Source organism: Thunnus maccoyii, chromosome 6 (genome assembly GCF_910596095.1).
Source record: "Thunnus maccoyii chromosome 6, fThuMac1.1, whole genome shotgun sequence".
NCBI classification, from domain to species: Eukaryota; Metazoa; Chordata; class Actinopteri; order Scombriformes; family Scombridae; genus Thunnus; species Thunnus maccoyii.
Genome location: NC_056538.1, coordinates 29,235,041 through 29,258,469, shown reverse-complemented (window position 1 = coordinate 29,258,469; position 23,429 = coordinate 29,235,041). Strand labels below are relative to the sequence as shown.

The following is a 23,429-nucleotide window of genomic DNA, read 5'->3' as shown; positions in this document are numbered from 1 at the left end:
GGCAGGACAGTAGGTAGGTAGCCAACCTGCAGAGGGGTTAATCCTTGTCGGGTTTAGCTCTGTGGGGGGTGGTGAGGAGGAGGAGGAGGAGGTGGTGGTGGTGGGGGGCAAGGTGCTGTTCAGTTGAGGCGTCATGAGCGACATCATGTTATGAGGGCGGAGCATGCTGGCTTCATGGGTGCTTCCAGGATGGATGTCCGACACACAAGAACAACTCAAAGAAACGCTTGGAATGGTAGTTGTTGTTGTTGGTTTTTGTCTTTTTTTTTTTTTTTTTTTTTTTTTTGTTTTGTTTTTTTTTCCTCTCTGTTCTATTTTGGCACTCGATAGAAGAGACTTGTGGGAGGCGGAGGAGGAAAGTGTGTGTATGTTTGGGCGAGGAGGAGGAGTGGGCAGTGAAAGTGCAAAAAAGAGGGCATGGAAGAGTGTGTGTGTGTATGTGTGTGTGTGTGTGTGTGTGTGTGTGTGTGTGTGTGTGTGTGTGTGTGGGAGTGGTAAACAGGCTACACACAGAAATGGCATTTTGTTATAACTGGTCTAGGTTAGACAGAGCATATAGTACAAATCAAAAACCAGGAAAAAAAAAAAAAATCAACAGAGAACGAGAAGAAGGAACAGAAAAACAGTGATATGACAAATGCAGTCTACAGTTGCTGGTGCTTCGATGGGGCCCGAGTTGGGGAAGGAAGGAGGGTGGTTTTGGGGGGGGGGGTAAAAAGGAAGAGCGGGGTCCCATAATATGTCTTAGATAGAGGGTGTTTGATAGAGGTGGGAGGGGGTCAGTGGTGGGTGTGGGCGAGAGTGGGATCGAGTTTGTGGAGGTGAGTGGGGCAGTGGCGGTGGAGGGGAGGGGCAGAAAAAACAAGGTCTGAGGACTATGTCGAAGAGCCACACACCCACTGAGAAGCAATGAGCTCACCTGGTTGGCAGGTGAGAGTAAAGTTTGCATTCCTCTAAACATCACAACAAAATAAAACAAAACAACAACAAAAGAAGAAAGCCGGCTACGTCGCAACACAAACACCAACAGCACGGAGCTGGCCTAAAGCAGACAAACTCAGAGAGCGGGAGAGAGAGAGAGAGAGAGAGAGAGAGAGGAGCATGCAACATCTAAATACACTGCTGAATAAACACCTACAGTAAGGCTACACATCTACAGTAGTCTCGCACACTGACCCCCACCTCAGCTCGGCCTGCCATGCACAGTAACAGCAGAGAGTTTAGTGCAAACATGTCGCTAGGAGCAGTAATGGAAATTTTTGATTTTTTTTCTTCCTTATGAGGAGTTTTGTAGGAAGCGGGCCATTTCCCATGACAACATCTGTTAGGATACAAAACATGACCGCACTGATAATACTCTGATTTCTGAGTTGTAATACAGAAGAGAGAATGAGAGAGGTGGGCCAACTTTGGCAAAATGTCTTTTTTTTTTTTTTTTTTTTTGACATTGAAGCCAATAAAGGATCTAATTGAACTGAACTGGAAAAATAGAGAGACAGAGAGAGAGAGAGAGAGAGAGAGAGAGAGCGGGATCAGGATTCAAAACATTATCACTTTGAAAACACACTGGCAATGTTCAGTGTTGTTCTCTCCCAGAGATCAGAGCCCTGGATTGCATATTAAGGGAGTCAAAACACAATCTGTCCCAAATTCTGCAGAGAGGCACACGAGGGAGACTGAGAGTGTTGCAGACAGACTTGTGTGTGTGTGTGTGCAGGTTCATAGGGGGATATGTGAGTGAGGGGAGTTTGTTCTCTCTTTCTCTCTTGCTCCCTGTATCATATTTGAGGTCAATAAGGTGCATATCAACGACAAGACAAGCCAGAGCTCAGAGCGGGGGGGAGGGAGGAGGGGAAGGGGGGGATAAAAAGACAGACAACAGAGTTATACTGAGAGCTCGACACAGCACGTCGAGGGTTAGTAATGTTAGAGTACAAAAACACACAAAAACACACGTAAGCCTCTACTGCACGTCAATGGTCAGAGGAGTGATATGCAAACTTATGCAGAGGTGAGTACATTCATGGACAATCTCAGTCTTCATTTGAATGAAAATGTTATACTGTTTTTTTTTTTTTTTTTTTTTTTTTTTCCACTGTCTAAAGTTAAGTAGCAACTGATAAATTTTTAGTACAAGCTTGCTCAGCAAGTAGCAAAATAGTCTTAGGTTTGTTCAAGAGTTTTGTTCGTATCCCTCTGAGGATGGTTAGACAACTTGATGACAAAATACTCATTCTGTTGTAACGTCAAAATCAAACATTTTGTTCACCTGTGGCCGGTGGACCAGGACTCAACGCATCGGTCGCATCGAAAAAACGACGAACATTTGAACGTGTGTAAAACAATATCAAAATGCTCTACCCTTATCGGCATGCAAAGATTTGTTTCTGAAAATGAACGACACACACTGTCTAATTTTTTTTTTTTTTGTCACTTCTTTTTTGTTTCTTTGATTTTTTTCCTTTTTTTGTCCACGCTTCACTTTGATATCATGCAATATATACGTGCAAAAAAGATAACATCTATTTCCACAAAATACATTTTCATTGTAACTATAAAAGGCTGTATTTAAGAATGCTATCTAGTCACATTTTTTAGCATTATTATGCTAACCTATCGCTATATTGATTCATCTAGCCCCAGAGTCATAGTGCTGTTGCATTCTGGGAAGTGTAGTTCCCAGAGGACTAGCTAACACTTGGCTAACATGGCGGTTCCTTCCTCTTGTGCAGGAACAAAGAGGGCTTAAACAAACTGCTATACTGAGGCGCTTTGACCGTTTAGTCTACGTAGATCTTAAAAACTGTCACAGGGACTACTCCCTTCCTATGTAAATTATAAATATGGTTCATTTGGCACTTTTCACATTTTCGTAATATAAAAGTATGTCTGCTCTTATCTAATGTGGTTTAAATCAACACATTTACAGTTTCACTCTGTGAAGACCTATTTTGGCACAGGTTTAACTTGTTCAGGTTAGAATTACACTATTATTTACTTATTGTCAGCTTATAACAGAGCGTGTATTACACTGCCACTTGCCACTAGCCTCTCCAGCTAAAGGACAGATTCGATATGTTTTAACCTTGTATTTTTAGTACATCAGTTATAATTAAATAGCAGCATTTTCCACAAATTAAAAAATTTTTACTCGTGTAAACCTATTCAACATCTACAGGTAAATCCAAAAGCTCCTACGGCAGACAGAATAAAGGACACGACAAGACAACATGCCACTACATGTATTGCTTCCAGTACTCATCACATTATAGCTTGATCCCCTAACATTAAGATAAGAGAAGAGATTGGCGAGATTGGCTGCTGTGTAAAAGACAAATTAAAAAAAATCTGAGATTCTATAAGGTTTAACTGATGAGATGAAAAAGAAATCTGTCCCATATTAATCAACTCAACTGGCACCTATATCAGGAATTGTGATGCAGTTTATCCACTGTAAAGGTACTGTGCTGCATCCAAAGTAATGATGAAAGGTTTCCAGGAAGAAACATACTAAAACCTATTTGAGTTATGGTAACGAATCTGCACCTTTTGGATATCCATAGAGCAGGTTTGATCTTCCTAATGGAGTAAAATTGGATGCAATAAGGCTGTAACTCTTACAGACGGCTTGTTTTGTCCGACTAACAGTCCAAAACAAAAAGATATTCAATTTACAACGATATGAAACAGAGAAAAGCAGCAAATCCTCACATTTAAGAGGCTGAAACCGGTTATCTAACAATCATTTAAACAGTAGCCCTGCCTGCTCTAAACTGATACAACAAGCACCAGAATAAAATGGAGAATCGGTTACTTAATGCACACAGCACAGTACAGTTCTACAGTGGAACAAAAGCACACTATCTCTAAGGTTTCTGCCACAAAATATCAAACATAAATCCAGTCAAACCCCTGTCAGTGACAAAATATACCCTCACGATATGTGTATGTTTTTGTGCAGCAAGGTATTCTAAATTAACATGTTTTTTCCTCTTTACCATAAATTAAAATGCACTGATCCAAATCACAGATAAGAGTGTTTGTGCACTGTGCCCTGCCAGCCTCAACTATGACTTCCTCTGCAGGTGTGGTCGTTTCTAGATGGCACGAGACCCTTCGGTGGTGGTTGCATCAGGGGCGTCTCCGAGCCTCAGCCGCCCGAGGAGGCACAGAGAAGAGAGACTCAATCTGTGGTGTTTTTCAGGGCAAGCAGCAGACATGCATTGATCGTAACACCAGACATAGTCACCCATGGAGCGATGTGGTAGGAAGAGAGGGGGTGTCAGGATGGGAGTGCACTGGAGGACTGAGGACGGGTGGGAGGGAGGGTGAGGAGAGTGTGGATGGTGTTAGATGGGAGTAAAGAAGCCTCCTTACCAAGCTGTGGAGATAAACCCTCACTGGCGCTCCAACAGAGAGTGACACATTCGATAGCACAGTGGAGGATTTTTGGGTCGGATTGGTTTCAAAAGAATCAAAAAGTCTGTTTGATTTTTTTTTATCTTAGAGGAGTTCCCTCCACTCACCAAGCTGTTTAGGTTCAATAAATCAAATGCACCCCCTCCTCATTTTTTTTGGCATTTGACATTCCGTCACACTTCAACTCCTGTTGGACTCAAATATCTGTCCAGAGATTTGCCCATTGGATATACAGTACATTATCAATTTTGAACTGTTTATGAAAAAGACACAGCTGCGATAGAAAAGTGAATTTGGAATTTGTTCCAGTCTCTTTAATCTGATACTGGACACCTAACACTCCCCCAACATCCAGCCATCTAATTACAAAACACTTTTCCAGGACAACAGGTAAGTGGAATCTAATTGATCTCAACTCGTGACCTCAATTGATTGATCCTCTTCATCGACCTAGTCTCTTTCTCCTCCTTCAGTATTCAGATATGACGTGCATTTCTGGTGAAGTTCTTCATATGCATTCTACATATATTTCATATATGTGTAAAAATTTTTTTTTTTTTCCCTGCCATACAAAAACCATCCAATCGCAATGCCGTCTACAGCACACATCCCTGACCTCATAGGCAGAGAGAACCGTTCCCTCGCTTCACAGTGCATTAAGACAAAAAAAAAATTCAGTGTACTCCGATTGTAAAAAAAAAAAAAAAAAAAAAAAAAATTAACACGACACAAACATGAAAATTAACAACAAAAGAAACAACAGCATCTTCAGCAGCCTCCTGGGTCTACAGTGGGCAGTAAACCTGTTGCCACGGGAGACCTGCAGTTTGCCAGAGGCAGAAACGAGCTCAACTCCCCGGACGTATGGTGAAAAATCTCTCATCCTCATCGGCAGTCGGACGGTGGCTTGATAAGGGCAAAGATCAGTGAGGCTGTTTATCTCCTTTACTGATATGCACGCTGCCTTAAAATAGCAAATCTAGCGAGGCACGCAGATTCAGCAGTGGACCCTGGACAAACGACGTTCCCTCGTCATGTTTCAGTGTTTCCTCTTACTCAATGTTTGCATTTCTCAGTAGTATGTTGTGTGTCTTAAGTGCTATTGCTTGATCTAGTCTGTGGTTCGCGTTCATCTAAAGGATTTGTAAGACCACAGGCTGAGCAGCAGCAGTTCATTTGAGAGCTAGTCTCACTTCAATTCAATTATTCATTTCGGTTACAATTTTTAGGCAAACTGTAACAGGGCATTTACTACAATATAGTACAGCAGGGATATTTTGGAGCATGAGCTGGATAGCCAAGCATGATAACCAGGCATTTAAGGTTAATATAGCTGCTAAGACGCTGCACTGCAGCCTGTGGTGTGAGTGGTTCAGAGATATTTTCTTGCTAATCTAGAGGTCTCACTGCAGTCTGCATCATAGATATGGTGAATTCCCTTTTCTAGCACCAAATATGGCATCATAGTGTTTTGATTCAGTGTTTATGTGCGTTTGCATGTGTGTGTGTGTGTGTGTGTAAATGGGTTCCCTGTCCTGCTCTTTGACTGGATATATAAGGTGATCCTTCACTCTAATGACCTTAATGCCTGGGGCGGCTTTCTTACTGGACTTAAATAAGACATATATTACACTATGTGACATTACTATTCATCTTCAATCCATTTAAATTAAAACAAAAGATTTAAATCAAAAATAGTCTCATTTACATTCATGTCAACCTGAATTCACAGATTAAAAAAAAAAAAACAAAAACAAACTGAGCTTTTTATGGGTGAACTCATTAATAAATAATGACGATGGTGATGATTCCTATCGTAATAATCATGACAATATCATTAATTGAATTATCACAGCAGACTGCAAAAAAAATGCCACAGATCCTGTGTGTTTGCCGCAGCTTGCACAGTATCACTCTCGTCGTTTCTAGGTTTCGCACTACGTGAGGTCATCAGCGTGCACCTCGGCATTCTATCTCAGAAACTAGAGCCGCGTATAGGGGGGGAAGGGGGGGTGGGTTGGGGGGCGCTACATGCCGTAACACCCCTGCGGCACTGCACTGCTTGTGGGATACATCACAGGGTACACAGGGCGGTGGGGATGTGCGAATGAAGAAACGCCCAGCTGATTCTCTCCAACCCGCACTCCTCCCCAATGTCACCTCACCCTTCCTCGATCACCCAGAAAGCGGGGGGAGGAGGGGGGAAGTGAGGTCATCGGCGGGTGGGGTGGGGGGTGGGGTGTGAGGGGGGGAGTGAATAAAAGGTGTTGGAGGGAGTTGAGGACGTTTCTTCTCTCACACACCAGGCTGAAAGTTTGCAGTCTTGCTTATTATAAAACCCTTGTAAAAGGGGGGAGGGGCAGGGCAGGGGACAAGTAGTGAGGGGGGGAGGGGGGCTTTGGGGGGGAGGGGGCGGAGGGGCAGATCAAAACTGTAAGAAAAACAAAAACCCTACAGGAGGGTGATGGGTGTGGGCTGCAGGGGGAGGGAGGGGTAAGGGTTGTTTTCATAAGGGATTTTGGAGTTGGGGGTTGGAGGGTTGTACCCTGTAAACACCAACCCTCCCCCTGCGCCGATGCCCTTCCCTCCCTCCCCCTACTTCCTGTAGCCTCTCAGGCAGTCGGCCTGTCTACATGGCATTCAGCTTTGTCCACACAATACACAAACAAACAAACAGACAGCTTAATTTACTAACAAAACAAAACAAAACAAAAACAATAAAACAAAAGAATAAAAAATCCCAAAAGGTCAAGACGTTAAGTAATAAAACCTTATTTACATTTTACACATTTTTTTCTTGGTTTTTCAGCGTGATAACTCGCTCCTCTCCCTCCTCGTCTTCTCAGCACATTTTTGCTTCGCGTCAAAACATTTTTTTTTTTAATAGAGAATACTGAAAACACGCAGAAGAAAACGGCGCGGACGATTCCTTCCGACATTCTTGCTCTCCTCTCCTTTTTCCATTCTCACTCTCACTTTTTTTTATACTCCTCCCCCAAGCCCCCACTCTTATTTTTCCCTCTTTTCCTCCTCGTTTCTCATTGGCTGTCAGGTTTAGCCCACCTTCTGTGGGTTGGTGGCGCGTACCCCCTGCTCGTAGGTGATTCGCTGACTGATCAGGTACTGTGCAGCCTGCGTGGCGGCCTGGGAACCCGTGATGGTCACCTTCCTGTTCCGAGTTCCGGGGATGAACTCGCCCTTCTTGGAGATCTGGATCCTGGCGCCGGTCAGCTCCTGGTACTCCACTAGCGTCTTCCCGCCTTTCCCCAAGATGGCTCCCACTAGGTTTTCTGGCACGGCGATCTCAACCACTTCCTTCGCTCCTTCTGCTAGCTTCTCTGTGGCCAGTAGTGATGACGCCACCAGTGGTGATGCGGCGCTTAAGTAGCCGTTGGTGGCCCCTGTAGCGGCAGCCAGGGATCCAAGGGAGAAGCCTCCAAGACCGGCTGCTGGGTGAGCTGCACTGGTGGATGCATCACTGGCGTAGGATGCTAACAAGTTAGCTGCGGCAGCTGCTGCAGGGTTAGCATTAGCTGCTACAGCGGCTAGCACTCCTGAGGCTGCAGCGGGGTTCAGCCCCAGGCCCAGGGAGTTGGTGTTGTAGCCATAGCTGGCCAGAGTGTTGAGGGCGGAGGTGATGGCGAGCAGGTCGTTTCCAGACAGGCTGGACATGGTGGTCGGGAAGGCTCCGACCCCAGCCAGGCCGGCCTGCCCAAGCAGAGAGGAAGCTGTGGCTGCTGCAGCTGCTGCCGCGGCTGGCATGACCTCGGTGGAGTTGGCGTACGGGGAGCCGGTGGGGTTGGAGTTAGCGACAGGGCCTGTGATGTTGGAGTAGGAGATGTTGAGGCAGGAGGAGCTCTGAGGGTCCTCCTGGATCTTCTGGACGATGATCTCTACAGCTTTGCGGTTCTGCTCTGGCTCGCCACTGATGGTGACCACGCGCTCCTGCAGGTTGATCCCCTCTGGCTTTTGGGATAGCTGGACCCACGCCCCGGACTGCTCCATCACTGCCTTGACTGTGGCTCCACCTTTACCAATGATCAGCCCTGCTGTGCTGTTGGGGACGATCAGCTTGGCCTGTGTTGGAGGAACAGAAGAGAAACAAAAATTCATAAGTTACTGCTCTGTGACAGATATTCTAATATGATAACTAGACAAACCAGGAACGGACATTAACAGTGGGCTACTGTAATATCTGATGGTAAAATACAGTATTTTCATTTTCGCTGCGGCAGTAATGGAGGGACAGAAGCCACATGCAACGATCCACATCATATAATCATTGTTCATCCTCCGTTCTGCAATAGAGCTACATTTGTGCATCTGGTTACCAAACTAGTAGCTACGTTTAATTTTTGGTAAAATTAAATTTGTATAATCCTAACAAACACAAGAAAGCATTTTCAGGTAGTGTTCTTCAGCAGTTGGAAGTTTGAATCACTGGTATTTAAACATTATTTTCAAATGACTGCTGCTTGCAAGTCGAGTTTAAAGATTATTTTTGGATGACGATTTCCTCTTGAACTACATGCTGTATCTTTGAATGCTAATGTTGGACCAGCCTGATCTATACCTACACCTTGTTTATTCCACTTGCATTTCATAATTAATAATAGCCTACTATCTAAAGCACATAACAACTGAAGTTGATTCAAATAAATGACCAAGTTGCTTAAGATATGTTGGCATGAGTGGTTATCTTAGCTCAACCCGAGTGTGTTTCTGAGCTGTAGCTAGGTTGCTGCAAAGAAACTGTAGTTTGTTGCCAAGCTGTACTAAAATCTGGGACATAATAGGTGCATTTACATGTTGTTTTCAGGTACTTCATTGTGATTAACCCTGAGAGGGGAACAGAGGCCAGCTGGGGAAAGTGAAGCCTAAGAAGACAAACAAGCTCACAGTGAATCCTCGTCACGACTCTTCTGAAGAACTTGATGTCACTTCATAAAGGTAAGTGAGGTGTCCCTCTTGTTTAAGATCTCTGCCATTCATTTGTTTAATTTCTCTTTCTTGTTTCTTTCTCACTCAGTGAGCTGTGAACCTAGAGGCCTGAATGACAGCAGCGAATATTTGAAGGCATTATAAATTGTATATCATGTAATCCGTTAATTTGTGCTTTTATATTTTTTTGAACAGTAGTTTGCAAAACAGTTGCTGTTTAGACTCAAGACTAAGTTTTTGCTGGCGGCTCAGGATATTATTATATCGGGTTTACCCCCGTGAAAGGGCATGAACTTTGAGAATGAATCTTTCAAACACATACTTGAATATACTTGGCATATCTTTGAATAAATGTTCAGTTCCATAAAACTGTCACTCGTCTCATCCTCATTCTCATTAGATTTCATTACTGGACCATTAAGATTGAAGACATATTGTTATTTACAGAATATGTCTGCAATTTATAGTTGTTTTTATTAATATGAGTAAGAATAAAACTTGTTGAAACTGTCAATGTATGTTACTATAGCAACAATAAAAAAATAAAGTATATTACTGCAGCTACAGTATCAAACTGCAGAATAGTATTACATTTATTACAATAATTAACTGTTAAAGTGAATTACAGTATTGACACTGTATAAAACAGTAAAATACTGGCAACCACAGCTGCCAGTAGTTTACAGATGGATGTAAAAGAAGGAGCAGAGGCAGGTTAAAAGGGGTTTTTGAGTCTTTCTGCAAGGACGTACAAATAAGTGTTACAGATGTTTTCTACACATGTATATTCAACAGAGAGAGACAAAAAAAAAGGCAATGTCACAGCTGTGATGTTACGGTCAAATGTGCATGACAACAAGCCCTTTTGAATTCAAAATATGCAGTGCAACAATGATACGGAGAAGAATTATGTGTTGGAGATTATGCAAAACAGAATAAAACGATGCGCACGTCGTTCAGCTCAAAAGTAGACTTTAAAGGCAAGGTCAGCTCTGAAAAGGAAATGCTTTTCAGAGGTGTCCTCGAGAAGAACGGGAGACAAAAAAAATTCCAAAGAAAAGACGCAGAGAGAGCGAACCACGTTTGAATACAGAGAGAGCGAGAAGGAGAGAGTTCCTGATGTACCGTGTACACATTAGTATGTGTGTGTGTGTGTCAGCAGTGTAATGATGTCCTGGAGGAGAAAGAGCTGAGATAGACATATATCATTAAAGACTGCGCAATGACAGCCTCTCTAACACCTGAATATATCACACATAGCAAATAAAGAGAGTTTCTTTCATTGCTTCGGTACATAATGGAGAGAAAAGAGGAGAAAGACAGGAAGTGCGAGTTGGTTTTGAAGAACATGGAAACGAAGAGGTAGAGAGAGGTAAATGGAGTGGGAGGGAAGGATGGATGAGAGAGAGAGAGAGAGAGAGAGAGAGAGAGAGAGAGGAAGAGGGAGGAATTCTAAAGAGGCTACTTGTGTGAAAAAAAATAACATTGACTCCCAGGGGTCAGCGTTGCCATGGAAACACAGCTCCAGCATTCAAAGGGTAGTGAAAGAGAGTGAGGCGATGACACACACACACACACGCACACACTCTCCATGTCCAAACACAGTGCGCTGTATTTCATGTTACTTATTTGCATGTTTAAACATACTGTTATTATACAACTATATAACATATATGACATTTTTACATAATATTGGCTTATTTGTCAACGAATCAGCATGAGACACATCAGCTGATTTTTTTTTACATTTATTGGAGAATTGATCCACAGTGCACTGCTTACAGGCCATTAACCTAAAATGATTGTGATACAATATTTTCACACAAGCATGCAATCCTGGCAGCAACGTATTATCGTTCTTTTTATATCTACTTATATTGATAAATCTGCCGATTATTTTTACAATTAAAGCACTGATGATGTTTAGTCTATAAAATGTCCAAGTCGATGTCTTCAAGTTGCTCGTTTTATCTGACCGACAGTCTGAAATTTAAAGATATTCAGTTTAAAATGACATAAAGTTATGAAAAGCAGCAAATCCTCATATTTGAGAATGTTTGGCAATAGTTCTTGATAAATTAATGAAGCAGTTGATTGATTCACTGATGAAAATAAACCCACTGGACTATTTTAAATGCTAATTTTATCCATCGAGGGCTCTCTAAATACATGAATTAAGTGTAAAACATCCAAAAATCTTGATACTTTTCATTTCCAAATTACATTTTGGGTGCACATCACAGTTAGTTTGCTTTTTTATCTCTTGGGGTCAGGGTTAGTTCTGACATCACTTTGAGTTGAATAAAAGCAAACACTGGTCTTCTCAGATTGGGCACCCCATAAAAGTTTAATCCTATATTTTATAATTCTGTCAGATCAGATCACACAGATCTGATCAGGTCTGAATGAACCTGGTATATGAAGGGTTCACTGTTGCTCCACTTACGCAGGCAATGAGTGACGCATTGCACTCTGCAGCAGCACTGACCTCGATGGAAAATGAAAGCATCACTTTGCTGAACGAACACACGGACTTAGAGGAAGGTGTGAGACACTGTCAACATTCGACAAGTAACTTGGAAACTGCAGCAACTTGTCAGAACCAAATCTGTTTCTTTACTCTTTAGTGCAAACAAAATGATTTGTTTTTTTTGCAATGTTGTCTTTCACAAACAAGGAAATATTACTGACCTCTGCTGCATATTAGCCACCTAGCAAATAATGGTGGATGTGTATACCAGTGTCACACTTTCTCCTCTTAGTCCCATGGTAGGCAAAACCACCACAGCTGTCTGTCTGCCTCAATGACGAATATTCATATGGAGAGCAGAGAGAGTGAGTGTGGGCTGTAGAAACAGGAGGGAGTGCTGAAGAGATAAAAAGACTTGGCCTTGATAAAGAAAAGAGGACGATAAAATGAAAGAAACAGAGAGGCAGGGGGTGATCGATTCAGCAAACTGAGAGACAAAAGGAAGAGATGCACTCTTTTTTTGTTTTCTTTCTCTCCTCTGCAGAGAGACATAAAGAGAGGACAGGAAGGAGTAGGGAAAAAGAAAAATCCAAAGTGAGAAGGATCAATTCAACGTACAATAGCAAAACGCGAAGGCCACTGCAATTACCTTCCCCGTCTCACCCTCTCCTTCATCCCTCCCTCCCTCCCTCCCTCTCTCTGTTTGCTGCAGATTTAAGCCGAACAACATCTGCACGTCGGCAGCCTTGATGCAGCGGCTTGTTGCCACGCCACATTCCACAGCTCGCTCTCTGCGCTGCAGCTTTCTGCGAGGCGTAAGATGAATTTACATAGAAATAGAAAATTAGCAAGAGGCAAGCATGAGGGGAGCCGATAATATGAGCGACTTCAAACCTGCAGACAGTGTTGCATATTCACTTCTCACTGCCTTGAGTCTCTCTGTGGGATTAACAGGTGTGATATTTTTCTTTTGTTCATTCATCTTTTTTTTTTTTTTTTTTGTATGAGAGCTTGTGAAAGACTGTAGTCCGTTTCTTATGATTAGTGGGTTGTTACTGTGAAGCACGTACACAGTGAGGCTCCTTCAACACGTCTGTTTACGTCCCACTGCTATCAGAGGCGCTGCAACAATCTGCTGTCCCGTGCAGATTAATGAGAAGAGCAAAGTGCTAACAAAGTGCGAACACTGCTGAGGCTGACTGACTATTTTCTGTAGAGCTCTGATGATTGGCTCCTTGCATTTAGGGTTTGGTTTCATAATATGAACAAGAATGTTTCTGATACTGACTTGTATAATCATATAGCAAATATTCACTATGTTCAACTGTTATGCAGAGACCGAACAGTTAATATTTGTAAACCAACAACTTTAATAACTAATGTAATTCATTCATTTGGAGAGAAGTTAACATAACACAATATATCATCATATCATATTGTGTGATTTTGTTTTTTCTGTAAAATGCCAATCAAAGGTGCATTTATACACTTAATTTAATACTTTTGTGTCATTAATTTTTACCTTTTTTAAAAATGTTCATTGAAAACATTATTTGTTGTTGTTGTTCTTGACATTTTATCCTTAACTGTGAAGCACTTTGTAGTCTGTTTTGATACGAGCACTTGATTAACTTTCTGACATTTAATAACGATGACTGAGATATCACCGTGCGTGATAGTTTACAACAACACGGACAGTAATGAATTAATGACATTGGCGCTATAAATAGCCGTACCTGCATAACGACGGCTGCTCTATCAATGACAACCTTGCTGACATTGCTGAACCTTGCTGAATTTTTCATTGACAGGTCCAACGAGTGATGGAGCAGGCAGAAGTATCAATATGCAAACAGATCATGATGGATGTGTGTGTGTGTTTACATCCATTTATGGCTAACTGTGGGAGTGGTAGAACGTGTGCCCAGTTTTTAGAATGACTGGGATTTATAAAACAGACACGACACAGCTTCGGTTGTGAATCTACAAGGAGATTTATGCATCTCCATCTCGTCGCCGCCTTCGAACCTGCATGTTTTTTGAGATATGCTGCCAACCAGCGGACGAATCAAACCGCAAACGTAACCTCGCTCGTAGAGGTAATCATCAGAACATCCACCATCTTGTGCATCGTTCACTCCAGATTTCATTCAGAAATCTAATTGCAGATCTGAAAAATGTTCCAGTTTTTTTTTTTGTTCAAGTGGCAACATTTTCAGGATGGTTGTTTTCTGAGGTAAGGAGATGAGCGGCATGGTGGTGGTGGTGGGGGGGTTAAAAAAAACGGAGCCGAGGGATAAAAGAAAAAAGTGACAGGCAGCGAGGGAGGGAGCCGAAAAGATTTTACCCATGAACCCTTTCATCCTCTGCACTCAAACACTCTCACGCACACACACACACACACACACGCCCACTCTCGCACATACACACACACACACACGCTCACTCTCGCACACACACAGAGTGTTGGTGTAGAAGTGGGAGGATAAACAGTGGCGTACGGCGATGTCTGATCCCTCCTGGCGCTAATGATCACATCTACCATCTTTATATCCAAGTGACTCTCTGCTAATGAGGTTCTCCATTTGCCTCCACTACTCCTCTCCTCCGCCTGATCTGCCATCTTTCCTCATGTTTCTCTCTTTCAGTATTCCCGATTTTCTCTCCTTCCGTCTAATGTTTGCAGATTTATAGAGGATTTAGACTTTTCTTTCTTCCTTTCTTTGTGTCTCTCCTCACCTGGTGCTTCATAATGCAGACTGCTGCAGTCTTCCAGTGCGTTTAAATCTTTCATTTCTTCTTCTTTTTTTTTTTTGCTTTGTATTCTCTCTTTTCAATAAACCAAACCTCTTCTTACAAGGTCAAACACACACACTCCCACACACACGCAATCCATTCCCAATCTTAAGGGTGTATTAATGTGAAATCATCATCTTCATCCTTTTTTTTTTTTTTTTTTTAGCTGACGCCGTTGGTTCGGCTCGCTCTAAAGGCAGCCTCCTACCTACCCACAATCCTCTGCTCCCAGCACCTTTCTGCAGAGCCGCCACAAAGAAGAAGATTATGTGACAGTTGGCAGCATGCAGGCAATCGCTCCTACAGTGACGGCACTTTCATGTTTCCCCCCCCCCCCCTCAGCTGCTCTGGTTTAAGACTTTTTTTGTGAAGTTTTCAGTTTCTTTTTCTACATTTTTTTTCATCCCTGGTGTCTCCCTTTTTTTTTATTTTATTTCTTTTTCCTTGAAGAGCTTCATATCTGTTGGGAGAAACTTTTCCAGAGAGGACGGGAGAGGAGGGTTTGGCGTCCATCCAGCTGCTGACTAGAAGGTCCTGTTGCTGCAGCTGCTGGGCGAAGGGTTGAAGGTCAAAGCCAATCTCCTGTTCATGACTACACTCAGGCAAACCCTGTGAAGGAGCGGGGATCGGAAGATGCCGGCTTAACACATAAGTCCAAATCAATGTCAACAGCAGAGAGGAGGCGATTTGATTCAGGAACAACTTGGAACGAGTTCAGGGTTTGAGTGTTGGGAGTTTATGAGGGCCAAAACTGTCAAAACACTTACAGTTAATACTTTGAGAGAGTAATCTTTAAGCTTTTGGCTGTTTTTATAAGAAATAGAGACAAATGACATTCAGTCATTTCTACTGGAAAAGTCTCAAACAACATTTAGATAATTGCAGCCCGCAAATTTGAAAGTTCAACTGGCATTTTCTTGGGTTTTTGATGTTGTCATTGGGTATTTATGTCAAAATGACTTTGCAGCAGTGAGGATCAACCTTTAAAGAAGCAAATTCAAACTAAATTCAAACTGAAAACACAACACTTATACTTGCCATCATCATCATCATCAGTAGTAGGGAAGTATAAATAGAAAGCTAATTTACAGAAAAAACACGATTAAACAATTAAGTATAAATCTGCCACTAGAGATGTGCTGGTATACTGTTTTTACTATAAACAAAACATTGTGATGGTAATATTACTGCCAACCATTTCCATTACCGTCATTACCATGATTATTGCCTATTTCAGAGGGCACTGTGAACACAGCACAGTTCTCATGTCTTTATTAGCAGTTTTATTTGGGTAAATCCCTAGAAAGTGCCTTTTTACCAGGCAAACAGACACAGCAGGACCATAGAAACTGTCTGGTTTATCTTGGTACTGTGGCCATGACTCCCTACAGAAATGCAGCTGTGGTTGGTATTGTACAAGTGATCAACAGTGTGAAGGATTTTTTTTTGGTTCTTTCACAACTATTAGCACCAAATACAAATTAGAGCATGCAGAGAATCTAACAGAAAGAGAATTAGGTGTTTTAAGCTTTAAACAAGTTTGTGGTGTTTTAAGTGTTTTGGTTAGTTCATTTATAGGGTGCTGCAGTGTACAGTTTACTGTGCAGTTTGTTCAGGTTGATTAAATCCAAGGTATTCATGGTGTGCAGTAATTTTACCATATGGTAATATTTCAGAATTTTTTCTTTTTTACTCAAAGCTGAGAATCTTTCAGTCTGTGGGGACATTATGCGATTAACAGCAATCACAATGCATTTGTTGAATAATTAATAGCAGGAACTCAATGAGATGAATCGGTTTTGTTTTTAAACACTCTTTAGAGTTTTCTCTGAAACATCCGTCCTCTAAAACACTGAAACTGAAATGTTGGAGCTGCCTTTTTGCTCTCAGATAAGTTAAAAATACGGCCACCATGAGCTAAAATACAGAAAAAAGCACAAACTAAAATACAGAATAATAACTCCGTGGGATTAAACCAGGGTTGTATTGTTGTTTTCTTTTGCTTGTGCATCCTCACATTTAAATATATTTTAAAAATCCACGAATACGTTTAATTTGCGTGTTAATCTAAAAGATTTAAGCATGTTTTTTGATTATGTAAGATTTTTTACGTAGCCTTTAGTGTAGCTTTAACTCACAACTTTTAATTCATCTGTGCACATTTATGCAGATCTTTTATACAAATCTGTTCTTCTCATTCCAGTCATTTAAATGTATTCATCATTTATCGTTTACACATTCTTGCATGCCGATATGTGTCTGACCAACAACACAGAAAAGATATTTTGTCTAATAAGCAAAAGCAACACAAACGATTTAATCCCATATATGTAAAATACTGTATTCCATACTAATAAATTGGTTAGACCTGCAGGACATGTGACCTGCTTGTTATGTCATCCCTTCTCTTCCCTCTGTCTTCTTTCCGTCTCTTATTGCTCCTTCATCCCTCCATCTTTACATTCCTTCCCTCCCCTCGTCTTCTGTCTCTCACTATGTCATAGCTGTCACACCGCTAATCATCATCCGTCCTCTCGTCCAAACTCTGTGTAGCGTTCCTTCCAGGTCACAAGGCCGTCTGTCAGTGTCTGTTGTCATTGGATGCCAATATGAACACACACATACACACACATACACACACACACACGCTTGGGCAAAGATATGCATGGGTTCACAATTTTGGTCATAGTCATGTGAATAATGTGTGTACAATCCCACACAAGCATATACGTAAACAGATAAACACACAACACAACAGACACATGTATGCTGAGGTGTATGTACACACCTACATAGACACACACACACACACACACACACACACACAGCGAGTTGAAGACAGAGGACAACTGTTGAGGCTGCTGGAGTTTGAACTTTGAAGTCTTAAGCAGGGGACTTTAGCTTAATCTGCCTCCTCCTGATCCACAGGCTTAGTCACCTCTCTCTCCCCTACTCTGCCTCTGCCTCGCTCGCTCTCTCTGTCTGTCCCTCATCACTCCGTCTATCTCCAACCGTCTGTGTCATCCCTCTTTTTCCGTCCCTCTCGCCGTCTTTCTTCTTTCATTCTCTGGCCTGTCCAGAAGCACAGAAACCCCCCTGCAGGTTATAAATAGCTGCAGGACAGAAAAGTCGGGGTACCGTGACTGACCAGTGACATAGTGCCAATGTATGAATATATACACACACACACACACACACACACACACACACACACACACACACACACAGACTTTTCTGTATACACTTGCATATACAGCGCTTGCATACACACGCAAAGATTTCAGGGCTTAACCAGGATTTTAGCTTATTTTGTTCTCGCTATGCAAATGGTACGCACATGAACATATATTTACATATATAATATAAACTGTATATACACAGAGACACATATGGGAAGAGTTAAGGCTTGTTTTATGTCTTTGTTGCTTTTCGTCTGTAATTCTGCACTTTAAGTGGTCTGCTGAACAGATTTTCTCCTGAGAGCATTAAACTTGTCATCATATGGATGTACATACACACACACACACGGCATGGAATTACATAATTGTACAGCATGTGACTTTCTTCTTTTAATAATTTAAGTAACAATGCCCCCTATTTAGCATTTATAGTCAGTAATATAGACATTTTATGAAGGGTTAATAACACTGTAATGAAGTTATAAGCAGATATAAGGGTATGTCTACATCATATTTAATATTTTATGTTTACGAACGTTAAAAAAACCTCATAGTGTGTTATAAAGTATTTAAAAACTACTTATACACACGTGCAAAACATTCACAGGTGGGTTTAAAACGGTGTGGTCAAAAAATTGTGAAAACGGGGCGCTTGAAGGTTCATTCTTGACCTTGAAAATAACTCAAGAAGAATTTTCCCTGAGCTTTTAGTTGCATCTCATGGCCTTCATCAGCAGCAGGTTAGTTGCTTAGTTGTCATGAGAGTGAAGAAGTATTTACAAATAAATGAATACCTAATTAATAAGTATAATTAAAAGAAAAACAAAGAAAAGAAACAATATATTATTATAACAATTTGTGTAGTTTATATTCATATAAAATATGTATTCAGATTTTAACTGTTTATACACCAGTTATAGATACGATTAAAAATGTCCTTATATCTGCTCACAACTACATTAAATGTGTTGTAAACCTTTTATTATTTGTCAACACTGCTCAAAAATACAACTGATTGAAGAATCATAATGTTCCTGATGTGTAAATGAAAGTTAATTGATACATTTAAAAAAAGCAGCGACTGTCACTTCGAATCACTTTTTAAGTTACCATTAAAAAAAATTGCGTATATTTCCTTTAAACGGCTCGCCCCTCTGCTGCATGGCTCCGTCATTACATGCATGATGTGCAGCCAAGATCTGTTCAAACCCACAAAACTTTCATGGAGGGCCCAAAGTTTCCAAAGATACCAAACATGTCCCATTGAATTGATGCTCAATACATCCAGAATATTTCCATTTGATGCACGGTTTAAGTACAGCAATAAAAAAAAAAAAAGTCTGGATTTGAATATATTTCAGTGGATATACGTCATATGATGGAACTTGAGTGAAGTCTTGGAACAAACAGATACAGAATATACAGATGTGATTGGTTATTGGGATGAGATTTCAAAAGAGGGTTGAAAACTGTCATAAGTTTGGACAAATAATCAGTTACATAACACAATATTCTCTACTCTTTCTTCCTCTTCCCCCTCTTTCTCTCTTCCCCCTTTCTCACCTTTGTTGATCCCTTTTCCTCCCCCCTCCTCCCGCTCTCCTGCTGAAACCACTCCCCATGTGGCAGAAATTTCTTCCTGCACATATATATCATACCTACTAAATATCTGTCCTCACTCCTCTTCACACAGACGTCATAAAGAAAGAAACAAAACAACAGAAAAAAAAGAAAGAAAGTAGGAAAGAATGAAAGATCATAGACTAAACAGAAGGAGGGAAAAGAGGAAAGAAAGCAATATGGACACTACAAGACATCACATCTGGACTCCACTTCATTTGTGTTAAACAGAGCAGTAAACTCTGAGTTACAGCCAAGATATTGTAATGTGCACACTCAATCATCAGTGTTTTGGATCAGATAAGAGACAGAGTGTGTGTGTGTGTGTGTGTGTGTGTGTGTGTGTGTGTGTGTGTGTGTGTGTGTGTGTGTGTGTGTGTGTGTGTGTGTGTGTGTGTGTGTGTTATTCTGCTAAATCAGCACACAGGCAGAGACTGTAGACTACAGGACTGACAGGAAAAAAAAAAAATAGATAAAATGTTACGTAAGAAGCTAAGAAAGCAAAATACTGTCAAGACACTCCTCAGGAGTGCAAACACCCGGATTAAAAGTAGAAAAAAAGAAAAGAAATAGAACACAGTCGACATATTGTCAGCGCTCATTTATCTGCTGTGGTTTTCAGATTTATGTCACTGAATTTATACTCATTAAGTTCTCTCAGGACCAATTCCATTCATTAATTTACTCACAGGGTTGTGTTCCATCTCAAAACACACAAAATTGCTGAGCTCAAATGTTAAATAATCTTGTCGTCGATTAGTTAACATTAAAAATAACATCCTTGTTATTTTTCCTAGCAGAGCGGTTTACACGGTAAACTTTCACCAACTGAAATAACAAATGTCTCCAGCGGTTGAATATGTGCTGCTGCAGCTAATTAATTCCATAATTAAGTTGGAAAAACGCCAACAAATTAAATTTGTTTGTTTGTTGTCTTGTTTAAGTGTTCTCAGCTATCCGGTGTCTGATAGATTGATAAACTATTCATTCATTCATCGATTAATTCATTCATCGATCGTCAACACAACAGAACTTGGCCTGAATGTTGGCGTTTCTGAATCATCGTTTGGCCGAAGCTGCATAGCTAGTGAGCCAGGCTCCATGTTTTCCTGACATTAATGGTGAACTTCCTGTGGAGAGAAGCAATAACAGGAAGTAGGAAACAGGTGTTGATGCCAGAGGTGAAAGGTCAAAGGAAACGGCCGCAGGAAGTGGCTGAAGGGAGCGGCCAGGAAAACGAGCAGACTTCAGTCAGCGTGTGTAAATGCTCCTGTGTGTGCGTGCTCACTATTCGGCGCTGTTGTCGTTAAGGCTAAACAATGTCAAAGTGCTGCTGCAGTGTTCAGTCTGAATAAAGGCCAGAACGGGCCGGCCCGTGCCAAAAATAGCCCCAGAATAATACCACAGCGAAACCACAGGCCATTTACAGCTGATCTCACAGGGGAACGCGGCTCGGGCTCTGCAGCTCACTTTGAAACACCATAATGCAACAATAATGGTGGTGAGAGCATGTTTTACTGGCAATATGAATACAATATTGATGCAGTAAGTAGGTGATGCTTCACCACATTACACATAAACACGGTATGGGAGGTCTCCGGGGTGTTTATGTTATTACCATCACTCATCTTTATATGCTGCCTGAGAAGTTCTCCTCAAAGACTGAATTATACAGTATGAAAAACACCAAAGTAAACAGGGACAATCACAAACTAAAACTCTGATGTTTAACCAAACCCGCTCATAAACCTAGAACTAAATTGTTTTCCTAATGATGGGCAACACTCTCTCACCAGAGACTCACTTCCTGTATCCTGCCTGTGGTTAGGTTTAGGCAACAAAAACACTTTGGTTAATGTTAGTGAAAGATCTTGGTGTGGCTTAAATGTTGATAAACATGTGGTGCTTCAAGTCATTGCAGACTTTCTTCTGTATTAAATCAAGACCACGATCTTTCCCTAACTTTAACCAAATGTTGCCGGTGTCTAAACATAACCATTAATATCGCTGTAGTTAATTTGGCAACATGACGTTGACATGTCAATCATGGCAAAATGCCTCAATTTCTTTTTCATGGGAAAGTAGTCTTGAAAATTAGCAGACATACTAGAGGAAATACACTTATGGAGTCAATAATTTATTGTGAAAAATAAATAAATATGTACTGACTTTGTATTTGAGGAGCCAGCACCTGGTGGCCGTCAGAGGAACTGCATCTAAAAGCATTTCCACACTGGCAAACTGGCCTGAGATATAAAAACTATGATGTGGAATTAGTCTACCCAGTGAATATTTTACATTTATTTATATTTTTACTGAATGCCACTATTATAATAGATTGAAATAACTACTTTGAGCAACAAACTATTAACTCCAATAATTACTTTACATTTTGTCCCTCACTGGTTTCAATAAATTCTTAAGGGCAGGCTTTGCCCTTTCCAAACAGTGATTATCTAAATTTAAAAGGTAACATTACAACGTGCTGCAGTGTAAACACAGAGGTGTGACGGTGTTTTACAACAGGGTGCTTGGTGGGTGAACAAAAGCAAACACTGAATAATAAAAGTAATAAAATCCCTCTATAAATTCTCTTCAACTATATGTCATGTCAGAGCTCATTAGGGTCGGTAAAAGAATTTATTCAGCTCGTAAATCACCTCCTTCACTCCGTCCGTTGCCCCGTCATGTGGCCTTGGGAGTGCGACGTGTCGTCTGTCTATGTCGTTGCTGCTCTGTTTTTCTTTCTGTCAGCAGCTGCTTCTTCCAGCGAAGCTCTCCGTCACTCCGCAGCTGTCGGCTAACAAGAGTTCAGAACCGCTTCCAGCTTTCAGTCACCCGCTCAGCTGGCCACAGTCTTGTTTTTAGCATCTGTTTGTCCTCTCTCTCTCTCTGTTTATCCATCTTTTATGTCATCATCTCTGTGTCTCCATCTTCATCTCAGTCCGTTGTTCCAACTCTCTTCCTCTTTCTCACAACGTCACAAACACCCTGCAAGCATCTTGTCTCTCTCTCTCTCTCTTACCCTCTTTTAGTCTCTCGGGTTAACCGGTAATGCCAACACCACATGCTACAACAGCCGTACTCTTGACAAGAAGAAGAAGAAGAAGAAGAAGGAATTGTATCCGCAACCTGAAATAGACATCACCGGCTGCATTGCACTGGACACCAATTCATCTGTTAGTAGTGTGTGTGTGTTGTGTGTGTGTGTGCTTTCATATGAGGTTCATTCATCAGATCAAAGTGAGTTTGTCTTGTTTTGGTTACAACAGTGTCTCCACAATGACAGCTATGCTTTTAAAACCCTATGAGGATACTGGAGATTCTACTAAGGCTTCTCAGCTTACTAATAGTCCATTGACCATAAGTGTTCCTGTTGACCCTTGAAGCATAAGAGATAAAAATCAGGATATCTCAGCCTCTGCTACATTAATCATGACTGTTTTAAAAAACTGTCTCTCACAAACCCCAAACTTCAGTGGAAATAGTTCAAAACCTCACGTGATACGTGCAAAAAAGAAAAAGAACCAACAGAAACTCAATGAAATCCACTCTGTCTTGCATTTTAAAGCATTGCAACACATCTGACAACACAAGATAAGTTGCTGTATTGCTGCATGTAGCAAGAAAACAAAAGTACTTTTACTTTTTTTTTTTAACTTTTAGAACAAATCTACTTACTTTTCAAGGTTATATAATTAAATAAGTTCATAATAAGTCCTTCACACTTACTGTTCTCCTTATATTTCACCTCAAGTTAGAGAAAACATTTTGTGAATCCATTTGAGTGTCATATTTATACTCACTTTCACAACTTTTCTAGACTTTAAAATAAAGTTCTTTGAACGATGCTCAGCTGTATGAACTGTATTTGAACAGTGGAGGCCTCCGTGTGTCCGTCAGGGTTGAAGAAGACAACTCTCCCCATCTTTGGTGTGGGGGGTTTCTTTTTCCTGTATGTATCTGTGTGTCCGTATATGTGTCATGAAATACCGCCCAAACCC

The 23,429-nt window shown here is 41.2% G+C and overlaps 1 protein-coding gene and 1 long non-coding RNA gene across 2 annotated transcripts in view; one reads left to right on the top strand and one right to left on the bottom strand.

Annotated features, from left to right (window-relative positions):
* Nucleotides 1-9,729, top strand: part of LOC121899060 — a 108,681-nt gene extending 98,952 nt beyond the window's left edge. The window contains exons 4-5 of the long non-coding RNA XR_006096593.1: nucleotides 9,239-9,369; nucleotides 9,449-9,729. This is a non-coding gene — a long non-coding RNA (uncharacterized LOC121899060). The remainder of the gene's footprint in view (nucleotides 1-9,238; nucleotides 9,370-9,448) is intronic.
* The window catches only part of nova2 (NOVA alternative splicing regulator 2), an 80,065-nt gene continuing 63,573 nt past the window's right edge, over nucleotides 6,938-23,429 (bottom strand). Inside the window, exon 5 of the mRNA XM_042414632.1 lies at nucleotides 6,938-8,496. Coding sequence (XP_042270566.1) covers nucleotides 7,474-8,496 — 1,023 coding nt within the window. The 3' untranslated portion in view covers nucleotides 6,938-7,473. The remainder of the gene's footprint in view (nucleotides 8,497-23,429) is intronic.